The sequence below is a fragment of the Lentinula edodes genome (genome assembly GCF_021015755.1).
Source record: "Lentinula edodes strain Le(Bin) 0899 ss11 chromosome Unknown C8R40scaffold_20, whole genome shotgun sequence".
Taxonomy (NCBI): Eukaryota; Fungi; Basidiomycota; class Agaricomycetes; order Agaricales; family Omphalotaceae; genus Lentinula; species Lentinula edodes.
In genome coordinates, this window is record NW_025764326.1 from 164,790 (window position 1) to 185,396 (window position 20,607).

Below are 20,607 nucleotides of genomic sequence, written 5' to 3' on the forward strand. Positions count from 1 at the left end.
GTTCCCTCAGTTTGAAATAATATCTACTTTTAACTATTACCCCATGCATCCTTTCCCGCTCTTAATATCGCCATCAGTCAGCCAAGCAGAAGTGGGGCAGGCAGTAGTTGTGGGGGTGATAGATGTAGCAAAGGAGGCGGGGGAGCAGTATGCTGATGGATAGAAGATTCGACGCAGAACGTTTTGCATTCCTAGGAGTCGCAATAGTCAATTTCAGTCCCAGTAGAACCAAGAATAGCATACAGAATTGGAGACCCGACTCTTGTTGTCCAGTGTTGTATCCGAGAATGATCTAATATTGCCAAAGCTCTCCAGAAAAGTTCGCAGTAAGATGATCTCCCGACTCGCGATTCTGACACTTTTCTTTGTTTTGTCTCTATGTCTTTGTTGTAGCTGCGCTTCGTTAAGTTTATAGAGACATCCTCTAAGGGTAAATCTGGCTCAACCGTGAGTTGAAACAAACCATCCATTGACTCTAGAAAAGTCGATTCTCCTAGTTCCTAAAAGCAAAACAGAGTATGAGCAAACATAGGGAAATGAAAGAGCTATACGTACCATGGTAACCTGGTATATCAAAAGACATCTTGATTAGTTTTTGGGGTGTACACCTCACGGCTCCGCCGTACGATCCGAAGACGGGTGAGACAGATGAGGAGGTAGTGGACTCCACCTCGCGAGTCTGCCACATGATCCAGAGGAGGTGGTGGAGGTGGTAGAGGCAGGCGAGTCGAATAAGAAAGTAGCGGAGGTGGTGGACTCCACCTTGCGAGTCCACCGCCCGATCCAGAAGAGGTGGAGAAGGTGGTAGAGGCGGTGGACTCCACCTTGCGAGTCTGCCGCACGATCCAGAGGTGGTGGTGGAGGTGGTAGAGGCAGGCGAGTCGGATGGGCAGGGAGTGGAGGCGGTGGACTCCACCTTGCGAGTCTGCCGCACCATCCAGAGGTGGTGGTGGAGGTGGTAGAGGCAGGCGAGTCGGATGGGCAGGGAGTGGAGGCGGTGGACTCCACCTTGCGAGTCTGCCGCACCATCCAGAGGTGGTGATGGAGGTGGTAGAGGCAGGCGAGTCGGATGGGCAGGTAGTGGAGGCAGTGGACTCCACCTCGCGAGTCTGCCGCACTTGTGTCCTTGGTTAGAAGGGACTGGCGAGGTAGCTTCACAATTGTGCCTCCGTCAGCGATATATTGCTGTATTACAGGGTTCTGCTCGTATACATCGTCCGAACCTTCAGACTCCATATTCGGAAGATCGGTCTCCAAAATCTGGCTCGTCCTCATCGCGGAGGGGCACTTCTACATTTTCATATTGAAGCTCGCGGCGGGGGACTGCTCAAGCGGCTGTTATCGAACCCAGGTATCTCTGGTTCAAATTTGGACTGAGGCAGTGAGAAGTTCGGCATAAATGAGGATTTCGAAGGCAAGGAAGAGGGAGATACTTTGGGCGGTGCTGACATTGACTTCCGTGATTTTCTCGGACCCGCAGAACTCTTTTGGCCTTTGGAGCGAGCAGGTGAAGGTCGGAGAGGAGAAGATGATTTGGCACCAGACTGAAGGATATTGTTATCTTCCCAATCACTGTCATCCTGTAAATAATTTGAGTGAAATACAAACAAAGTACAAGGATTATACTTACGGAGGTGGTAGAGGCAGGCGAGTCGCATGAGAAGGTAGTGAAGGCGGTGGACTCCACCTCATGGGTCCACCATATGATCCAGAGGCCGTTGAGATGGTAGAGGAGGTGGAGGTGGAGGTGGAGGTGGTAGAAGCGGTGGACTCCACCTTGCGAGTCCACCATACAGTCTAGAGGTAGGTGAGGTGGTGGACTCCACCTCACGAGTCCACCACACAATCCAGAGCCGGTAGAGGAGGTGGAGGTGGCGGTGGCGGTGGTGGCAGTGGAGGAAGTAGAGGCGGTGATGGAGGTGATAAAGCCAAGTCCAAGGCATTTCAAAATAAGCGCCTCTTATTAAGCGCCTTCCGAGCGGGGCCGTTACACTTCGAGTCCGGCAATGTCTACCTTCAGATTATCTGCAGCCCAGGCTTTGGCTTTGCAGAGTTACCTTCTTAGCAGAGAAGAAACCTTGCCTCTTGCCCTTCAAGAACTTATTGCAGTCCTTCCCTCTGCTGCCAATGATCACCAAGCTCAAGTTACTTCTTCCTCTTCTACTTCTCCAAGAGTCAGTCAGGTAATATTCTAGGACTTCCTTTGCTTCCTTTTGATCTGACCAATCATAGGTTCACTCTAGACAAGCTTTATGTCCTAGTTGTTGTCAAGCAGGTCAAACAGGTCAAAGGGGCTTTTTAAGGCAGAATCTCTCTGCAACACAGTCTACTCCTAGGTACAGAGAAGCTAGTGTTGATGCTAGCTTCCCATCTTCAGCCTCTCATTCTTCCCAGTTCCATCCACCCTCGCATTTGGGTCAAAGTTCGGGTTTGCCTTCGGATTCGGGTTCAGGTTCGCTTCAACATTCACGTTTGGGTCCGTGTTTGCGTTCGGGTTCGCATTCGCATTCGGGTTCGCGTTCCCATTCGCGTTTGCATTTGGGTTCGCATTCGCATTTGGGTTCGCATTCGCATTCGCATTCACATTCGGGTTCGCATTCGCATTCGGGTTCGCGTTCCCATTCAAGTTCGCGTTCCCATTCCCATTCGCGTTCCCATTCGCGTTTGCATTTGGGTTCGCATTCACATTCACATTCCCGTTCGCGTTCGCATTCACATTCGCGTTCACATTCGCGTTCGCATTCCCGTTCCCGTTCGCGTTCGTGTTTGCATTCGCGTTTGCATTCGCGTTTGGGTTCGGGTTCGGGTTCACGTTCGGGTTCACGTTCAGGTTCGGGTTCGGGTTCTCGTCAACATTCTTCACATCCACATTCACGTTCACCCTTGCATCATCCACATCCATGTTCACCCATGCCTTCACAATCACATTCGGATTCACGTCCAGATCTGGTTTCACGCCCGGAGCCGCATCCAGAGCCACAACCAAAGAGAAAACGCAGCAGGACCCAGAAATCCAAGGTCAACTCAACGGAAACATCTAGTGGAGGACCTGATGATCCTGCCTCTATTCATTGCCCTAGAAAAAGTGTACGTACGAGGAAGAGGCGTCGAATTGATCAGTATTCATATGATGACTCTACTGCTGGTCGTTTTGCTGTTGGGGACCTTGCAGCGCAACCTTCTAGAGATGTTTCGGTGGACCTTATGAAGCAACTGGCTAGACTTTCTTTTGGCACCAGAACCTCTATTGGTCATGAGGATTATCTGAGCTGGGTGTCGGATCTAAAGGGGATGATAGAGGGAACAATAGACAATGTCAAGGACTTGGCTGTTTCTTCACTAGTCAGTATAGCACGGCGATGTGATTTAGCTGCCAATGTCGACGGAACAGCAAGATTTGTCCATATGCTGCATGAGCTTTACTTCTCTGCCAAAGTTAATAGGTACGTGTGGTTCTACCATGTTCTGAGAGGGTTAGGCCTTACCTGTTATAGTCGTTTGAATTTGATGAAATTCAAAGATAACAGTCGTCGACCGAAGCCTTCCGAAGTATACAAGTCTCTTCAAACTCATAGTATTCCTGAACATAAAAGTCAAGATTATATGTCAGCTGGGAGTAGATGGGCATTCTTGGCTAATGCAGGTAAGCTATAAGTTACGTTTCAACCACTTAAGCTCAGCTTTATACAGGGTCACTTTATCTATTGCTGGTTATTGCCTTCAAAGGAGAAGATGAATATTTCAGAAAGAAAGCCTCAGTAACTGTCATACAAGCTCTGTGCAATAAAATTAGAGCACCCGATTCATCAGGTAAGTTTGTGTTTTCAAAGTACACAAACATTTCACCCATTTTTAACTCAGGAATTACGGGAGAAATTGTTAGGTTTAACCTCATACCGGTTCTAGCTAACCTTTGCAAAGATATTCCCATTTCAATACCGACTTTGTATCATAGGTCTCTTTTGAGAGATCTGGGCCTTTCTGGTTCCTTTGATTGCGGAGATTTGCGGGTAAACGATAATTATTTTGGATCTTTCTTTTTTCAGTGAGTAATTGGTTTCTCTGACTTATAGACATCTATGCATAACGTTCTTCTAGCACCTTTAGATCTCTTCCTAGAGATTGGGAAGCCTGGAAGCAATTTGATGTGTCTATGAAATCTGAACGTACTTTGTTAAGTACATCTCCCTTGGAGAGACGCTTTCTTCTCTTTTCTCCAGAACAGACAGGAGCTGCTCAGCACGCATCTGCAGTTTCTGAACTGTCCTCTGAAGAAGAGACCTTCACTCTGCCTTCAACTGTTCCACCTATTTCAATTCTTTTTAATCGTATGGGCTTCCAGTCTCAAGATTCAGAAGGAATCCATCAAGTTCTGTTTACGGCGTACAAACCTGCCAAAACTAAGGAACCTTTTCCTCCTGACTATGGAGGTAGAAGCAAATGGACGGAAAACGAAAGATCTCTAGCTCAAGATTGTGTTACTCCTGAATCTTTGGAGAGTTACGCTAGCAAGGTAGGTTTACGATTTTAACTTGATTTTAGAATTCTGATACTACAGATTTTCAGATGAATGGACGTTTCGATAGCTTGGGACGGCTTTCCGACTCTAGGTACCTGAAGCTCAATCGAAACATTATTGAAGGGTAAGATGTCTCAACTTCGGCGTTGCTTTTTACTAATTCAAAAATAGCAAACTTGTACAGATATTCGATGACAACAAAGATTTACTTTATACGTTGGACACCACTATGCCTCAACACCTAAAAGAAGGCTTGGAAAGGATTATTCAGGCCTGCTTGTCCGATACCACTGCACAGTTCACACCTCAAGATCCTTCTTCATCTGTTCAAACTGCTGCTTTTTCCTCTCTTCATTTCACCAATCAAACGCGCTATTTAACTCATGTTAGTTTTTTGCTATTATCTGCTTATATTTTTCTGACGTTATCTTAGGGATATGAGGCCCCTAAGGATATCCATCCTTTATATCTTGTCAACGCCAATGGAGGAAAGATGAATCACAGTCAGCTTCTGGTTCATCCTTCTGAAGACATTCAGAAATTTTCCGGGCCTTTCAAAGATTTGAAACAGAGTTTGGAGGAAACTTTACGTTGGGTTTCAGAAAAGGTGAGCGAAACTTCTTTGCATGAGTTACTCTGTATTTCTAACGTAAGTTTAAAGGTTTTACAGATTCATCCCGATACTTTTCATGAGATTTTCGCCACCGTTGATCTTCTTCCCTTACAAGACACTTCCCCCGCTTCTCCTTTTACAAGCATTGTGTTCAACATTAATGTGAGTACCTTAGCTCACCGCGACAAAAACGACAAATCAGCTTGCATCTGTATCACTGTGGGTAATCCTCAGGGAGGTGAGCTAGGTTTATACGAACCCAAGCTCTTGTTGGAAACTTGCAACGGAGATGTCGTAGTGTTCCATTCTGATAGGTATACCCATTTCAATTTACCTTATAGTGGTACAAGGGGTTCCATAGTTATTCATGCAGATAAAACTGGAGTAAGCTATCAAAAAGATGGATTTGGTTGGTTCGACAATATTTACTTTAAATAGATAATTACTGGTTATCTTACCTAATGACAAATTGTTTTATTTGTACCTATTGTCTTAAACCATTTCAGTATCTTCTATCATCTTCCATCCTCGTTCGAGAAATGAGCAACAAAGGTGCAACAGTATCTCTTTAATCTTGTTAATTATTGACAATTCTCAAGTAGAAATTCCTCCAGATTCCTCTTCTCTATCTTCATATCATCCCTGGGTCAATGGCGAAGGAGAAACATACGAATCATTAGTAAGAGTTTCATTTGTGGGCAAAATTTGTGGCTTATTGTCATTTCTGAAGACAGAAAAAGAAGTTAATTATCTTCTCAGAATAGCCAACGCTCAACAAGCTCTTTGTTCAGCTGAGCAAGCGGCACTAGATCAGAAAATCGCAATTACTAAACTTATAATGGAATTGCATTTTTGTCGACTAAGTAAAATTCAGATGGAAAGCTCTGAGGCCAGACAGAACGCTGTTCAAATGGAAGGAATCTTGAATAAGATCCAAGGATGTGGTGAGAGTCATTCGTCTATCTGCATACACATTATCAGATGTTACTTTCGCTAGATAACTCAGTTGGAGCTTGCCCTGCAACTCCTAACACTCCTCCCTCCATGGAGCTAGATTATAACGATACCTACGATGATGAGGATGATATATGTGAGCCCTGGGAAGACGAGGTCGAACCTCACCCACCTACTACTGATGGTGGCAAAGATCAAAATACCGAAATTTGCTACTTTGACGAAGGTTGTCTATTTCTGCCCTTTATTTGCTTCCCATTCTAACAAGCTTTTTAGGAGTTAGAGTTTATCGCTTTGGAGGTGCTACAGGAGGTCTCGTATTGGATTGAAAAAAATGAGGCGGGATCAATCACAGTATTTTGGAAGAAATTTTGTTCTTATTTTACAATAGGAGAGTTATTTTGTACTTGTGGATCTGAAAGTCAAAGGCAGTTGTGTCGAACATTTTTCTGGGCATAAAAGGCAGCATTTCGAGAAGATCCGGCCTTGGGAAAGAAACAGTGGGTCCCAAAAAGCACGTTACCTTTGTGGACCTACCATTTTTCCGCTTTGCGACCCATCTTCTTACTGGTCTTTACATTTCCTTGTGGCTCAATTATTTGCTTATGAGTAAGAGACCTGACAGTAACGCAGGCCCCCCTTTGCCTCGTATGTTTTTGTATTGATTTATTTTCCGTTTTTGAACATTTTCAAACAGAGGTGAAAACGGTTTCTTGTAATTGTTTTTTTAGATTCTTACTATATCCAGAGGTCGAGCAGCCGCACAAACAAAGGGAAGGGGGGGCATGCAAATCAAATGCTGGAAACAGCTGATAAAATGTTCCTTTCTCAACGATTATCTCTTCAAGGGGCCAATACTATTTTTCCCGAGGACGCTGTAACCAATCCTATGGCACCTCCACCGGAAAAACCAGTTTGTTTAGATAACTATAATGAATTTCTCTTTACAAGCTAATATTTCTTCCGCTAGAAATGAGGAAGAAACAAGAAGGCTAGCACTCAAACTAAGGGCCAAAAAAAAATGAACGAAATACCGTCAGCCTCTTCTTCCTCTTCCTCTGTTCCAAATATGCTGCCTTTGGTTTCTCCAACATCTGGTTATCCTCCGCCTGCTCCTTTGTCTAGTCGTCAAGTTCCACTACCATCCAAAGTACCTATTGCCGAAGTTATTGCTCGAGAACAACACAATACGGTAGAAATATACCAATTTCAGAAAGAAAACCATAGCTTACTATACTGATTTCGATGTAGAATCAAAGTCAAGCTCATACTTCCTTTGTCGTGGGTAAGCAAATTACTCAAGGATCAAGCACCGGTCATTTTGTTTACTTAGGACAAGGAGGTGACTCTTTCAACGTTGACTCACAGTTGAATGAAAGAGCTACAAGCATCAATCACAGTCAGATCCTTAGACTTCCCGAAGATATACGCACTGGAAATGATGTAGGAGATTTTGACTATAACGGTAACATGGGACGAGGATCTACAGCTTCTAGCGGTGGAAGCCATTACTATGGCTCACAACCAGGCCCCGTAGTGGGTTTTGGTAGTGGTAACGCAAATCTTGACGGTTATGGAGGGGGCCATGGCAGAAACTATGGAGCGTATTCTGGAGACTATAATAGAGGCTACGAAAACAGCTATGGTCAGGGAGGGAGAAGCGATAAGGTTGATGACGGTGGATATATTGCTGGACATAATATGAGCTTCGGAAGAAGTCTTTCTGGTGTACAAGGCTATGGAGAAGGTTATCGGGGAGTAGATGGGGGAGGATATAGAGGGGGATATACTGGTGGATATGGAGGTGGATACGGAGGTGAATATGGAGGTGAATATGGAGGTGGATACAGAGGCGAATATGGAGGGGGATATGGAGGGGGATACGGAAGTGGATACAGAAGTGGATACGGAGGTGGATACGAATATCGGCGGGATGGTTCCACCTTTTCTCATGCAGATGGTGTGAATATGGAAGCTCTGGTTGGGGTCCACAAAGAAGTCGGCTATGCTAGTTCTTCGGTGGACAACATACCAAGTCAAGAACAATCTCAAATGAGTTTCCATTCAGAGGGAACAGATTCAAAAGCGACTAAAGGAATGTGTTTCTTTTTGATTTTTGAGTACGAAAGCTTACAGCCCCCACTCAGATACCCAAAAGGTGCCAGAACCTGTTGTACGTTTTTGCTTTAGCCTGTCTAAACCAATTATCTAATATAAACTCTAGGTGGAGGGAGAAACCGAAGTCCTCAAGAAGAGAAAGCGAAATCTTCCGAAGCCTCCGAACCCTGCAATTCTTAAGATTCACTCAAAAAGCCATGTTCCTACTACAGAAGAGGACTTTATTAACGAAGAACTGGCTGAGTTTGAACATGACCGTTATGCAGATGATGAGGATGATGAGAATGCAGACGCTGAGGATGAGGATGCCGATAATAACGGAGAAGATGTCACTCTAACATCTCGGGAATATAAACGCAGGTAGTTTTGCTCTTTTTGAGTTTGTATTCTGATGTTTCCTACTATAGGCTATGCTTCTACAGTACCCCAATCTGAATTCAACGCTCATAAAAGTTTGCACTCTATTCTCAACCAGGTTGACGACAAGTAACTTACACAGTATTAGGATCTATTTCGCGACCAGTATCGCGTATAGCTTCTCGCCCAGCTTCGCGACCAGTATCGCGTATGGCTTCACGCCCAGTATCTCGTCCAGTATCTCGTCCACTTTCTCGTCAAGCTTCTCGTCCAGTATCTCCTTCTCGTCTAGTATCTCATCTGCCAGCTCATCCTGTTTCACCTATTTTGGCTGTTCCTTCATCATCAAAAGGTTTGTTTCTATTATATCAATTATTTTCAATCTGAAAATAATTTTGGCTGGACAAAATAGACCAGGATACTTCAAACACTTCAAAGGCTTCTAAAGGTATGTTTATCCAGGTTTTTGACCTTTATGCTGAATGGGCTATCTTGTCTAGGACGCAGGTCTAACTCTACAAAAGATCCAACAAAGCTCTCTTTCTATACGCCACAAGTGAAAAAAGTAATTGCGGGCTCACAATTATTTATGCATAGAACTATGGTTCTTCAAGGACCTTTTTTGACAATGGAGAATCATGAAACACTACTTGCTAATTGTCTAGACCGATCAATAGAGGAAAGAGGAGAAAAGGGTCTTCATGTTGAAGCAGGTGAGTTATTGTAAACTTCTTTGTCGGTTTTCCATAATTTTGATCCTTTGTATTTCAGGTTACATCAAAGAGCACCGCGAAGATATAATCACTTTTGCAAGTCTTCTCATTGATCTTCATCTCAAGTTTATTGACTACCGCCTAGCTGTATAAAAGCCAGAGTAGTTTCAGAAATACTCTGAAGAGACTTGCGGAACCTATGGTGGTTAGCCACTATGGTTTACCGTTGCCGAAAGAACAAGAGCCAACTACTGGTTTCAATGCCTCTCAACTTAACGATTTAACTGTAGCTTATGTGAACAAGCTTTTGGAGAAAAGTTTTTTCTTGCAAGATGGACGGGATGCCAACGTAAAATTTCTCAATATTTGTCTCAAGTGATACCTGATTTCAAAATTACTAGGGACGGGTTAATAATTTTGCACATCCATGTCTCAAAGAAGTCGTAAAGGTTTTGTTTTATACAAGTAACAAAGCATTAGCAAAAACCTTTCCAGATGATTTCAAGGCGGAGGTTCCTCACGGAGCAATTGTTTTAGCTTCTATGCTTGTTGAGTTGACTCTGCCTATAATCGCCTCAACTTTTGATTCACTATTGATATTACAGATACGATATTGTATCTCCAAGTACGAAGATGGTCCAAAAGCCAAGAATATCGATTTTACTACAGCCTCAAACCTCGAGTACCACAAGCTATACAGCGATATGATTATAAACATGCTCAGGGAGCCTTATCATGCTTCTAAGTTTAACGTGAATATGAGATCTTGGGCTTTTAGTTTCAGGTTGGTTTCGAAGATGTTGATAATTTGATGCTAACAAAATGCTTCAGTTTGGAGGCGAATTTGGAGAGTGTCAAGTCCATGCCACGGGCCTCCATTCCGCCGCTCGGTATTCCGAAGATCTGCTCTTATTGTAATCTCTTCCTATTGTTCTTTCTCGCTACACATATCCTTTCGTTCTAGTCTCTCATTATTGTCTTTTACTCTTTCGTGCTAGTCTCTCCTTATTGTCTTTTACTCTACCCTGCAGGTACTACTCGTATAGCTCCTAGTAGTTAGTCTAGCGCTCCGCACCGATGCGCCGTTCCGTAGATATAAATACTGCCTGTACGCTACTGTAGTTCCTCAGTTTAATTATCAACTTAGATCAACTTAGATCTCCCTTCTCAACTGAGCTCTTCTCTAAGTCTTCTGGCTCAACGCCTTGAAGTACGTCCTCCTTGACCTTAGGACTTTAACGTCCTCTGGTCCGCTCCTCGTCATCGGCGATACCGCCGCTCCGACCTGGCTGCTACTTAGCTCCTCTCTCTCTACTCTCGCTCTCCGGGGACTAACGGCGTAACGGCGGTGTTGTTAATAGCTTCACTACTGTCCCACTCGTCTTCCGCACTTAGACACCCTGTGGCCTTGGCACGGTTACACGGTGTACATGATCTTAACAGAGAGAGGGAAGACTCAAACAGATCATATCGACCTTTCATAACCTTGGAAGGTAACCAACAACTAATAATCGCCCTTTCACAGACTAATAAACTGGATTCCCTGTAGAAATTTGTTTATATGTGCTCCTTTTGCAAGACTTTCACCAATATTTGTCGATATCTTGTTATCAGCCTAGTAGTTATGTGGATATAGTCTGGCAAGATGACGGGCCTAGTGAGATGAATGGCGGGTATGGTGGGGATAGCAGGGTAGTGGGGTAGCAGGATAGTGGGATAGCGGGATCAGGATAGCAGGATAGGGATAGCGGGCGCGGAATAGCGAGTGCGGGATAGCAGGATAGCGGGTGCGGAACAGCGGGATAGTGGGATAGCGGGATAGTGGGTGCGGGATCGGGATCGGGATAGCAGGATCAGGATAGCAGGATCGGGATAGCGGGTGCAGATATAACCAGGACAGTAAATACGTAATCATCCCGATATTTGTAAATATTACCCAATATGGATCTGATAAAGCAATGATTGCGCATTTGAAAGTATTTTGTTCCCAGCTGTGGAATAGTTGGGTGAATTACGTTAAAAGAGCAAAATTTTTGAAGCTTTTCCCAGCACTTCCCAGTGCTCTCCAGTGCTCTCCAGTCAGTACCCTTTCTTTCGCTGCTTTAGGGACTGGGAATGCTGGGAAATGCTGGGAAATGCTCCCAAGAGCTGGCGAACATTACCCAGGTTTTGCAGATGATGTGCTATATACCTCCCCCATTGACATGGATGTTCTTGAGCTTCTACTCTCAGGGGGACTTTCTGCTTTGATACTTACTATAAGTGGTTACCCATGCCAGTGGAAATAAAATTATTAAAGTTATACAAAAAACTATGGATCTGGTAGTACTTATAGTAATATCTCTGCAATTTACATCAACACTTACACTGCTATTAAGAATCAATTCTGAATGAATTCTCAGTTGGTGTAGTACACAACTGAAGTGAAATTAATTGTGCAATGAGAAACTAATCAAGAGAGACAGCCTATATGCACAGTATAGTTATAGTGTCATAGGCAAGGCTGAGCATCTGCAGGATGGTGGATGCAATTCAACGAAATTTTGGACACTTGAGGACGGAGGTTGGAGGATTTGATGGTGATTGAAGCTTGAAGCAGAGATAATCAATACAATTGGAGCATTTCTCACGAAAGCTCGAGAATTTTCCGTAAAAACTAACTTCATACATCTCAATAAACCAGATAAGCGCCCAAACTGGACTGAGACTTACACAGAAGTGCAACTGCTGGCTCTGAAGATCTGACCCTCGACAGGACTCCGATAAACTCATTCATCAGATACAACTGATGCCTTTACTAAACATTGAAAACCTTTCTGGGAAAACACTCATAATTGTCTGTGCCATATTGGCTCTTGCCCGCCGCTCTTTGGATATTAACATCAGAAACTCAGCCCGTCGTATCTACTGCGAACGTTGCTCAACTATCAGTCGACCTGCTGATTTCTTCACTCGGGCTGGTCCGAATAGCCGTGCTCGATTCGAAATATTTCATACCTTTGGTAGGATCCCGCGTGAATGGGGAACTAGGTATCACCACACCGTTCGAACGTAAGTAATCCGTACTAAATGATTTTTCACCTCATCTCACATCTAGTAGTGTATGGCAAAGGTGAACTTGGCATAATCGTCCTGCAGCAAAGATCTCCTATATTGAAGGTCAATGCCCATTCTATTCGCCTTTTATGAAATAAATAAGCGATGTCGGATATATACAGGCCATGAAACAGGAACTCATTGACGATTTATTTGACTTTGTCCAAAAATCTGGGATCGCTGGTGTGTTGGTTTTGTCCGGGGTAGATCTTTCAAATCGTTCCGACGAGCAGATGCTGTACGTCTTTCTTGATTTGTTTGGACCGATGTTGATTTCAACTTTCCTTCCACTAGCACACCGACGTATCAATTACAGCTGAACTCCTTACATCTATCCTCCCCACTGCACCGACTTAACGAATTCCCTATACCAAAATACACCTCCCCTGTACCTCAAAAGCCCGGCGCCAACAACGATGAATCTCAGGTTCCATTCATCCCCGGAGGTGGTATAACACATCGTATACTCTCATCGCTTCCTGAAACATGGTCCATACCACTTGCAGTGCTGCTGAGATTTGCTTTGGATGGCGACAATCGAGCCGATGCACATTCTCTCGCTTCAATCGTCGCACAAGTCATGGGGATAGACATCACTTCGATCCAATGGAAACAGCCTGAAAGTTGGAGTGGACTGTTTGGTACTCCTCATGATCAATCGTTGTATGGATGAGTTCTAGCTATCTATGCATTCAATGTAAACGTCATTCATCTCTTGTCCGCCACACCGATACGGTTCTTCCGTCCTCCGCCCTTCTTTGAGGCTTGAGAGAGCGTTACATACGCATAAGGGTCTACACCGCCTTTTTTAACATCTCCACCAGCTCTCTGTAGACGGATATCATGACAAATTCTACGATGAAAAGGTAGAAACCAACCTTCGCTTTAAATTCATGGCCTAACTTGGGAGCTGTTTTCCGTTTTTGCTGGTTGTGATTTCGGTCACTTTCGTCAACATCCATCATGTCTAAATCTTCATTCTCCCGTCTCCGCTTCTTGGTATCCTTGTTGAATTTGACGCGTCCATTGGGGCCTCTAGTGAACCCGTCGACAGACGTGATGCTCTCGCGGTACGCAGTACCAGAAACGTCGTTCGAAGCTTGATGAGGCACTGCGTCTTCGTCATCAGACTGATCGATAACCATCTTGCCTGTATCTTCGTCGGTTTTGAAATGTGCAGCGTCTTGACCAGGCTTGCGACGACGGTTCGAAGACGCGCCTATATCAAGGAGCTTGGAGGTTGGCGTAGGGGCATAACCATAGACATGTACTCACTAGTTATCCGAGAGGCAACACCCTGCAACAGATCCATCGGTTCATCGTCATCTAGACGTAATCTCATTCCCTGCGACTGTTTTTTGCTCTTTGTTCGAAGCTGAGATGGTTTCCTACCAGCACCCTCGTCGTCGTCACTCGCATCAACTTCACTTTCACTGCCATAGAGAATGTCTTCAAACGCATCACCGGCGGTAGCTTTGGTTTCAGGAACCTTCATGATACACCATTAGACTAACCATTTGATAAATGATAAAAATATCACCTCTTCGTCGTCGTCTTCTTTGTTGGCCTTCTTTCTTTTCGCTCTCTCTTTCCGCTTCTTGATGTTGACTAGCACCTTCGAAGCCTCTTCCTCGCCCGCTGCAGAGTATACTTCTTCCCATGAAAATCTTCGGAGCAATCTCTCGAAAATGTGTCGAACCTTAGATTTGAAATGGTTTTTGTGATCGTGGGACCATGTAAGAAGGGCAGGAACCAATTCCTTTAAATGAGGCTGTACGAGGTCAACGGGATAGGTATGGATAGACAGTTTGATATATCCCAGGACTGATTTGACTATTTCTCGATTGGCAGAAGAAAGGAATACAATCAATGTGGTGAAAATCTCATTCTTCATCGTGTTCGACAACGCGTCTATGTTCTATTTGAGAGCTCATCCAAAGGAGAAATTCGGAGCAAGACTTACCCTTGAATTCGAACACCAGACGCGAAATAGCCGTGATGGTAGCACTGATCATATGTGGGGTCGAACCGGCGAGTCCTCCTGCCACCATCGTCAAATATTCATCGATGGTTGCAGTAGCTGAAATGTATAACCATGTTCAGTGTGACATGGAACGACATGGATGAAGTAATTGACCTTCAACAGCGGAATCTTCATCCATTTCCTCTAGCATGTCTCTTTTCACAACACCACCTTGACTCATCTTTTGGCCCATCGCAATGATGAGTTCGAACGCGGCGTTTCGGGCCTTGTCTGAGGTTTCTTTTGTGCCGAGTACTGCTTCAGGAATCATTGAGGGTATCAAGTGCATCGCAGAAGATGGGATAAGCGGGATCAGGACAGCGAAGAGGTTGAATCGATCCTTTTTCGCAGCCGATGTTAGCCCTTCCGATAATGCATCCAATTCCTTCAGAACAGCCTCTGAGTCAATAATCACTTTACCCGACTCTGTCAGCCTGGTTAAAATCTTGTATGCCCGTTTTTGTAAGGCGTTGTCTTTAGCACACAAGAACTCCGACGAGAGGCAATTTTGGAATAGCACCGTCAAATCGGCGGATGAAAGGTACGGGAGCAATAAGAGCAAGAGATCTAGAGCAGTAGCGCTGATATTCTCTTCATTTCCCGAAGCTGAGGATGTTTTGCCAATGTGCCCTTTGAAAAGATCGACAACTTTAATGTACGCCTTGTGGATTTCCTGAAGGAAAGTTATTTCTGACACTTAGAAACATATGAAACGTTAACCCATACCTGTTCTGAAGTGATACTCGCCCAGGCTGTGATGACGTCGCCTACTGGTCCACGAGCGTCACGACCCACAGTACCAAATACATTGAATAGGACGGCCAACCAACTTTCGGCCTGGGTTCGAAGGAATGTGACATTGTGTGCAGCTTGCTCGTCGGTGAGACCTGAGGGATTTAGCGTGTCTGGCACCGAATTCGAAAGAGCAACGTTTGATTCCACGATAAGTCTGAGACCTCGCAAAACAGCAGAGCGCAGTTCCGGTTGGCCGTAGAGCAATTGCGAGACCAGCTGCGAGAAAGAAGCATCCATGGTACCTTCTATGTTGGGAGTAGCATGACAATACGCTGGAAAGCCGGCCCATATCTGCGAAATGAGCACATTCCAAACTTTGGACTCGCTCTGACGACCTTCATTTTCTGCCTTTTGCTGTAGATCGAACATTCTCTCACTCAAAGGCACAAAATACGACACAAAGTGAGATAGGGGAGAGGGATGAGGCTGAGCAAGCAAGGGAAGAAGGAATGCACGTGGTTCCAACCCAGCCTGTCTACGAGGGAGTTGAGCGTAGACGTTGAAACAGGAGAGACAAGAAATTACCTGTCTTCAGGTTCGAGGTTCAAGGGTAGCACATTAAGCAGAACTTTTGGTCCTAGCATGCGCATTGCAGTGGAAAGTGTGTCGTCGGCAGCTTCCTTATATTCAAAGGCTTTTTCGGTGCGCAGTTTACCTATCTGCACTACAAGAGCCAGTAGTCGTTGCCCCATGACATCGTCTAACGTACGCTTTCCCTTCCCGTACGAACTCGTGAGGAGTGCAGAAGTTAAGGAAAGAAGATCGGGAATCGCGCGCGCATGAGAAACGGAGGTCAAGGCCTTCATGACTTGAGCAACAATATCATCCATCTTCGATGATGATGCATCGGTGACTATACATCGTGCCAACTGATCCAGGGATTGCACAGTTGCCTTTCTCACTGATGCACTGCTAGATTCTAGGAATGGCCACAGTGTCTTCCAAACTAAACCAACTTGTGCAGAACAAGCATCACTGTGGACAACATTATAGGATGCCATAGCATTCCCTAAGAGTAGTATCCACGACGGAGCTAGAGTCGTGTCTGTCTTCGCAGGTGGGAAAGCCATGACAGTTTTTAACACTTGAGGAAGAACCTCCTCGTCGAAGGCTAATGCGTCGTCCTCGTGAGATTGCGAAAAGAGATCAGATAGAATCGCATATGCTGATTGCGAAAGAAACGGATTCCCAAGGCGAGGTAGATTGAGGAGCAATCCAGTAAGAGTCGAATACGACTAGAATATACATCAGTGAAGTTAGGAAAACTAATTGAATGACAATCACCGATGGAGGAAATTTAGAGATTGTGGGTTTGAGAAAAGCCAACAAGTGTATTGCGCTTTCACCCTCTGAATCACCCTTGGATTTGGGTGGTATATTTTTGTTCATCTCAGCAAGAGCCGACTGAGACCACTCTGCGACTCTTTCGGCATATGGATGAATTAGCAATGGCGGGAGTGGTTTTGAAAGCACTTCTTTGACTACTTCTGTGGCTTTCTTCCGCACTTTGGGTCGTGGATCGACAGTGAGCTGTAAGATTGAAGCGAAAGCTTGGCGAATCCCGTGTGTCTCTAATTGAGAGCGATCAAGTGATACGAGCACAACCTGATACAGCGATAATTGTGATCGCAAGGCAGGGGCGTGATTGAGCAAGGAAGGGAATAATGGAGCAGTAAAGGCCAAAATAGTCGACAAATTCGTTCGAATGACTGGAGTTGAGACAAAAGGCGCTACGAGGGCGAGCAGATACAGTTCCGCTGGGAGTACGTCTCCATCGTTTAGTGAAAGTTCCTTCTTTTGAAGAGTTCCATCTAAAGTTGTCAAAAGGGCAGCAAAGTAGGCTGTGGAAGATGGCTCTGTTTTTTGCTCTTTGAAGGTCGATTCAAGGGCAGAAAGTAGAGATGCTGGTGTTTTTTGGTGGGGAAGAGATGAGGAAGTATGGATCCTAATCTTCGCTAGAGCCTGTTCCATCTTTTGAAGAATGCTGATTTTAGAAAGATTTTTTTGGCCCACGAGTTTCACAGGTCCGGGCCGGATGACAGACTGTCACTAACAAACGAACGCTTCGCTCCGTTTCACTAACGTTGATTTGTGAATGACGAAAGGGACACCAACACCTTGGCCTTATACACTCATTAGGTCTGCCTGTCTCTCTACCTTATATCATCTTTCTTACCTGCCTTAGGCTTCTATTCCAATTTACCTTGAAAGTGTTTTACGGAACCATCGTCGTCTCCAATGCCCATTTCATTCCCGAAACAGGGAAACCCTGGTTACTACAAATCCTTCATCTAAACGCGACCTTTTCCTCATGCTCGGGTCTACAGCATAGTATGTGCAAACCATAGCAACTCATTAACGGATGCCCTGTAAGCAAAGTTGTAATACGCGGTTGGAGTTTCTCATTCCCAATCATTTTACAGTCTACTCGTTACATCCGTACCCTCAAATGTAGGCCATTTATCTGGCCATCTTTTCGCCCATAACCAAAACTTGATTTCCAGAGGCGCAATATGCTTCGACTTACCGCCAAATCTACACAATTTGGGAAAAAGACATTCACTAGCTGGCTTATCGAAAGCGCAGGAACTGTTCCAATACACAGGCGGAAGGACTTTGATGGCCCAGTCGACAACAGTCAGGCAATGACCTCGCTGATAAAGGTGTGCTTAAGGTGTACATGAAAAGTGATAGTCGTGCTTCATCGTAGTTCTAGGCTTTGGAGGATGGAGATGCAGTAATGATGTTCCCCGAAGGGATGAGTCGTTTTCATCCAACCATCGCCCCGCTCAAAACTGGAGGTCAATCCTGTTCCGTATCCTTTAATCTCGCAGCGTTCACATTTCCACAGTTGCTCGATTGGCTTCGGATGTGCTATCTCGACATCGTGACGACCCAGATTTTGAGATCAATATCTTGAACTGTTCAATCACATATATGTGGGTCGAAATTCCGCTTCTTTCCATTGCCCAATCTCAATTACCCCGCCTCCATCACGTAGGCATCGTCAACATTGGCGCTCAGGTGTGTACAATCCGGTTTGTCTGAGCGCCATGAGGCTACTAACTGACTTTCAGATGTATTGGTAACATGGCATCCGCCTATAATTCTGCGCCCTAAGGATAATCCGGAACTTCTTGAACCTGCAGAACCTGAAACGATACGAGCAGTAACCAGTAAGCGTTGAAACATAATGTAGTTGGTGCGTTGGTGGAAATAACACACCCTATAGAGCAGATCTACACACAGATCAGTTCGGGAACTTTCGATTCGCCTTCATGGCACCTCGTGCAATCATCTAAACTTGCGGCTCGAATGTACGCCCCTCTTGGTAAGCAATGCCCCATCGAAATTAGCTACTTATCCAGGAACGTCTTCACAGGTACTAGGATGAGTCTCGGTGACCATGTCAGGATTACCCGTACATTTTTAGAAGCCTTCAAGGATGCACACGAAGACAGCTCGGAGGACAATCAACCGATACATCCTGACATTGTGAAATTAGCCCAGTTGCAAGAAGATCTGAAGGTCTGCACGGTCTTCCCAAATTTATATACCATTATTGACGTGGCAATAGGCATACCAACACCGGCTCATAAGCTACGGAATCAAGGATGACCGCGTTCGCCGTCCACTTTCCCGACGCGAAATTCTTCGCCGAATGGCAATACGGCTTTTTTGGTCGTGTTTCCTATTTTCCATATCTATACCAGGGCTACTATTATGGTTTCCGGTCATTCTCACCACCTTTTACGCCGTTCACGAATTCAAAAAGAGCGGACCAGTGTTCGATACCTTTGATGAAATTGCTCAGTACAAGCTCGTTTATGGGCTCGTGTCTGGTATCTGTGTGTGGCTCGGTGGAGTCATCCTCACACTGCCATTTGCAATGATCACCGTGCTCTTAATTCCCGCATTAATGTGGATGACTCTTCGCTGGATGGAAGATTGCGTAGCCTCCACCCGTGCATTCTTTACGCTCTTCCGATTATTGCGGGTTGGCAAACAAACTCTCAACGAGATGCGGAGCTTGCACGATGTCTTGCACCGCCAGATCATGGATTTGGCCATTGCGCTTGGTTTACCTTCTGATCCCGAGGAGTTTTTTCCGCAAGCGGGCGGAAAAGAAAAAGGGCGAGTCATGGGCTCATGGCAGAGTAAGGCTGGTTACTTCTCTATCAGACGACGACGAAAAAGGTATATCTTGTTCTGAGCAACACAGAAAGCGCGTAATTCAAAACGTCTCAATTATAGGGATTGGAACGAAACCTTACGGCTCTATGATAAAGTTGACTACCCGGATGAAGACTCTTAACGACGTGTTCATAGGCTATCTACATATATAGCGAAAACGGGACGGCACGAAGAATCATGGTACGAGAGATATCAATCGGGGGCAAGAGAAGGAAAGAGTACCCGTATGATCTGTTTTTTTCACATTCAACATCGCAGTGGGCGAAGGAACAGAGAGAAGTGAGTAATACATAGATCTATAACTAAGTAGACACGATGTCGCGAATTCCTCCTCCGATCTCGAACAAATTGAACACTTCGAAACAGGATGTAAGGCTTGTGAACAGTTTGTTCCTGTCAGACGATTAATTGCAATCTCCAGCCAATGTCCTGCGGCTGGACTTGTATAATTAACGGCCCAGATGATCGGCGAATATGTAGAAGGGGAACAATGGGGATTGTTGAATTCCTAGGGCCGGGGGGGAAGGTTGGAGAAGGGTCACCGGAAAGGAATAGACCAGGTCGTCGATTAGAATGATGTAATCAGCGGGAATCCAAATAGAGTGTGGAAGTAATGAATGGGGAGTAGCGGTAGGCGGGAAGTTGGTGGCAAAAACTATTGAGAAACCCCTGTAGTTGCAGAAACCCGGGGTTCCTCGGGGAACCCTTCACGAAGTTCACTCCGAGGGTTTCCAGAGGTTCGGCCGGCGACGTGCCGAAGATTGATTGCCGCCATCTCACTGGAGTTACTATGTTTTTTTTTTGTTGCCCTCGAACTGGTGATTGTCAATATTCCTTCTTGTTCACCATACTTAAATGTTTTTGTTGATGCATACTCCATACGTATGAGGGAGCAAGCTATGATTACACAGACTATACATGCATGTATATGCCGCACTTACCATAGAACTATACAGTACCACCAGCTATATCATGCCTTGTGGAAATGCACAAGCTCCCTCAGTTGTTCTGCTATCAACTGAGGTGAGCTCGGCAGTACATTCAGACCTAACTTTATAGTAATCAAATATGCTAACAGGTACCTACACAATCACAGTTGTTCTGCTATCAACTGAGTTAAACATTACACTAACAGTTTTATGTATAATCATGCATATGTACTACTGTAATACACAAATTCTGTTTCTCAAGTTAACACTGCATTGATCAATGAGCTTTAGTAGGG

At 44.9% G+C, this 20,607-nt stretch overlaps 6 protein-coding genes across 6 annotated transcripts; 3 read left to right on the forward strand and 3 right to left on the reverse strand.

The window, feature by feature from the left end:
• Positions 1–77: 77 nt before the first annotated feature.
• C8R40DRAFT_1171196 (uncharacterized protein) lies at positions 78–1,275 on the reverse strand (the record flags this gene model as incomplete). Its single annotated transcript, XM_046231661.1, has 6 exons — positions 78–191; positions 244–398; positions 464–500; positions 556–564; positions 627–1,109; positions 1,159–1,275. The coding sequence occupies 6 exons, from the start codon at positions 1,273–1,275 to the stop codon at positions 78–80; spliced, it is 915 nt and encodes a 304-aa protein (XP_046085672.1).
• A 23-nt stretch (positions 1,276–1,298) lies between these two features.
• On the reverse strand, positions 1,299–2,902 carry C8R40DRAFT_1171197 (uncharacterized protein; the record flags this gene model as incomplete). Its single annotated transcript, XM_046231662.1, has 3 exons — positions 1,299–1,572; positions 1,631–1,797; positions 2,405–2,902. 3 exons carry the CDS (start codon positions 2,900–2,902, stop codon positions 1,299–1,301), a joined length of 939 nt encoding a protein of 312 aa, XP_046085673.1.
• A 302-nt stretch (positions 2,903–3,204) lies between these two features.
• C8R40DRAFT_1171198 (uncharacterized protein) lies at positions 3,205–6,415 on the forward strand (the record flags this gene model as incomplete). Its single annotated transcript, XM_046231663.1, has 12 exons — positions 3,205–3,443; positions 3,495–3,643; positions 3,691–3,810; positions 3,862–4,045; positions 4,099–4,166; positions 4,221–4,513; positions 4,567–4,643; positions 4,691–4,904; positions 4,953–5,126; positions 5,181–5,294; positions 6,114–6,312; positions 6,363–6,415. The coding sequence occupies 12 exons, from the start codon at positions 3,205–3,207 to the stop codon at positions 6,413–6,415; spliced, it is 1,884 nt and encodes a 627-aa protein (XP_046085674.1).
• Positions 6,416–12,062: 5,647 nt separating this feature from the next.
• Positions 12,063–13,043, forward strand: C8R40DRAFT_1047086 (PAC2 family-domain-containing protein; the record flags this gene model as incomplete). The annotated part of the gene is made up of 5 exons (XM_046224417.1): positions 12,063–12,110; positions 12,169–12,325; positions 12,375–12,433; positions 12,493–12,608; positions 12,665–13,043. The coding sequence occupies 5 exons, from the start codon at positions 12,063–12,065 to the stop codon at positions 13,041–13,043; spliced, it is 759 nt and encodes a 252-aa protein (XP_046085675.1).
• A 35-nt stretch (positions 13,044–13,078) lies between these two features.
• C8R40DRAFT_1047017 (NUC173-domain-containing protein) lies at positions 13,079–17,159 on the reverse strand (the record flags this gene model as incomplete). The annotated part of the gene is made up of 9 exons (XM_046224410.1): positions 13,079–13,198; positions 13,249–13,589; positions 13,646–13,859; positions 13,911–14,281; positions 14,334–14,450; positions 14,508–15,066; positions 15,120–15,663; positions 15,714–16,423; positions 16,473–17,159. The coding sequence occupies 9 exons, from the start codon at positions 17,157–17,159 to the stop codon at positions 13,079–13,081; spliced, it is 3,663 nt and encodes a 1,220-aa protein (XP_046085676.1).
• Positions 17,160–17,283: 124 nt separating this feature from the next.
• Positions 17,284–19,503, forward strand: C8R40DRAFT_1046790 (uncharacterized protein; the record flags this gene model as incomplete). The annotated part of the gene is made up of 13 exons (XM_046224386.1): positions 17,284–17,327; positions 17,374–17,460; positions 17,516–17,557; positions 17,612–17,639; positions 17,693–17,851; positions 17,905–17,989; positions 18,040–18,127; positions 18,190–18,212; positions 18,266–18,364; positions 18,421–18,519; positions 18,571–18,716; positions 18,766–19,385; positions 19,443–19,503. 13 exons carry the CDS (start codon positions 17,284–17,286, stop codon positions 19,501–19,503), a joined length of 1,581 nt encoding a protein of 526 aa, XP_046085677.1.
• Between the last annotated feature and the right edge of the window lie 1,104 nt (positions 19,504–20,607).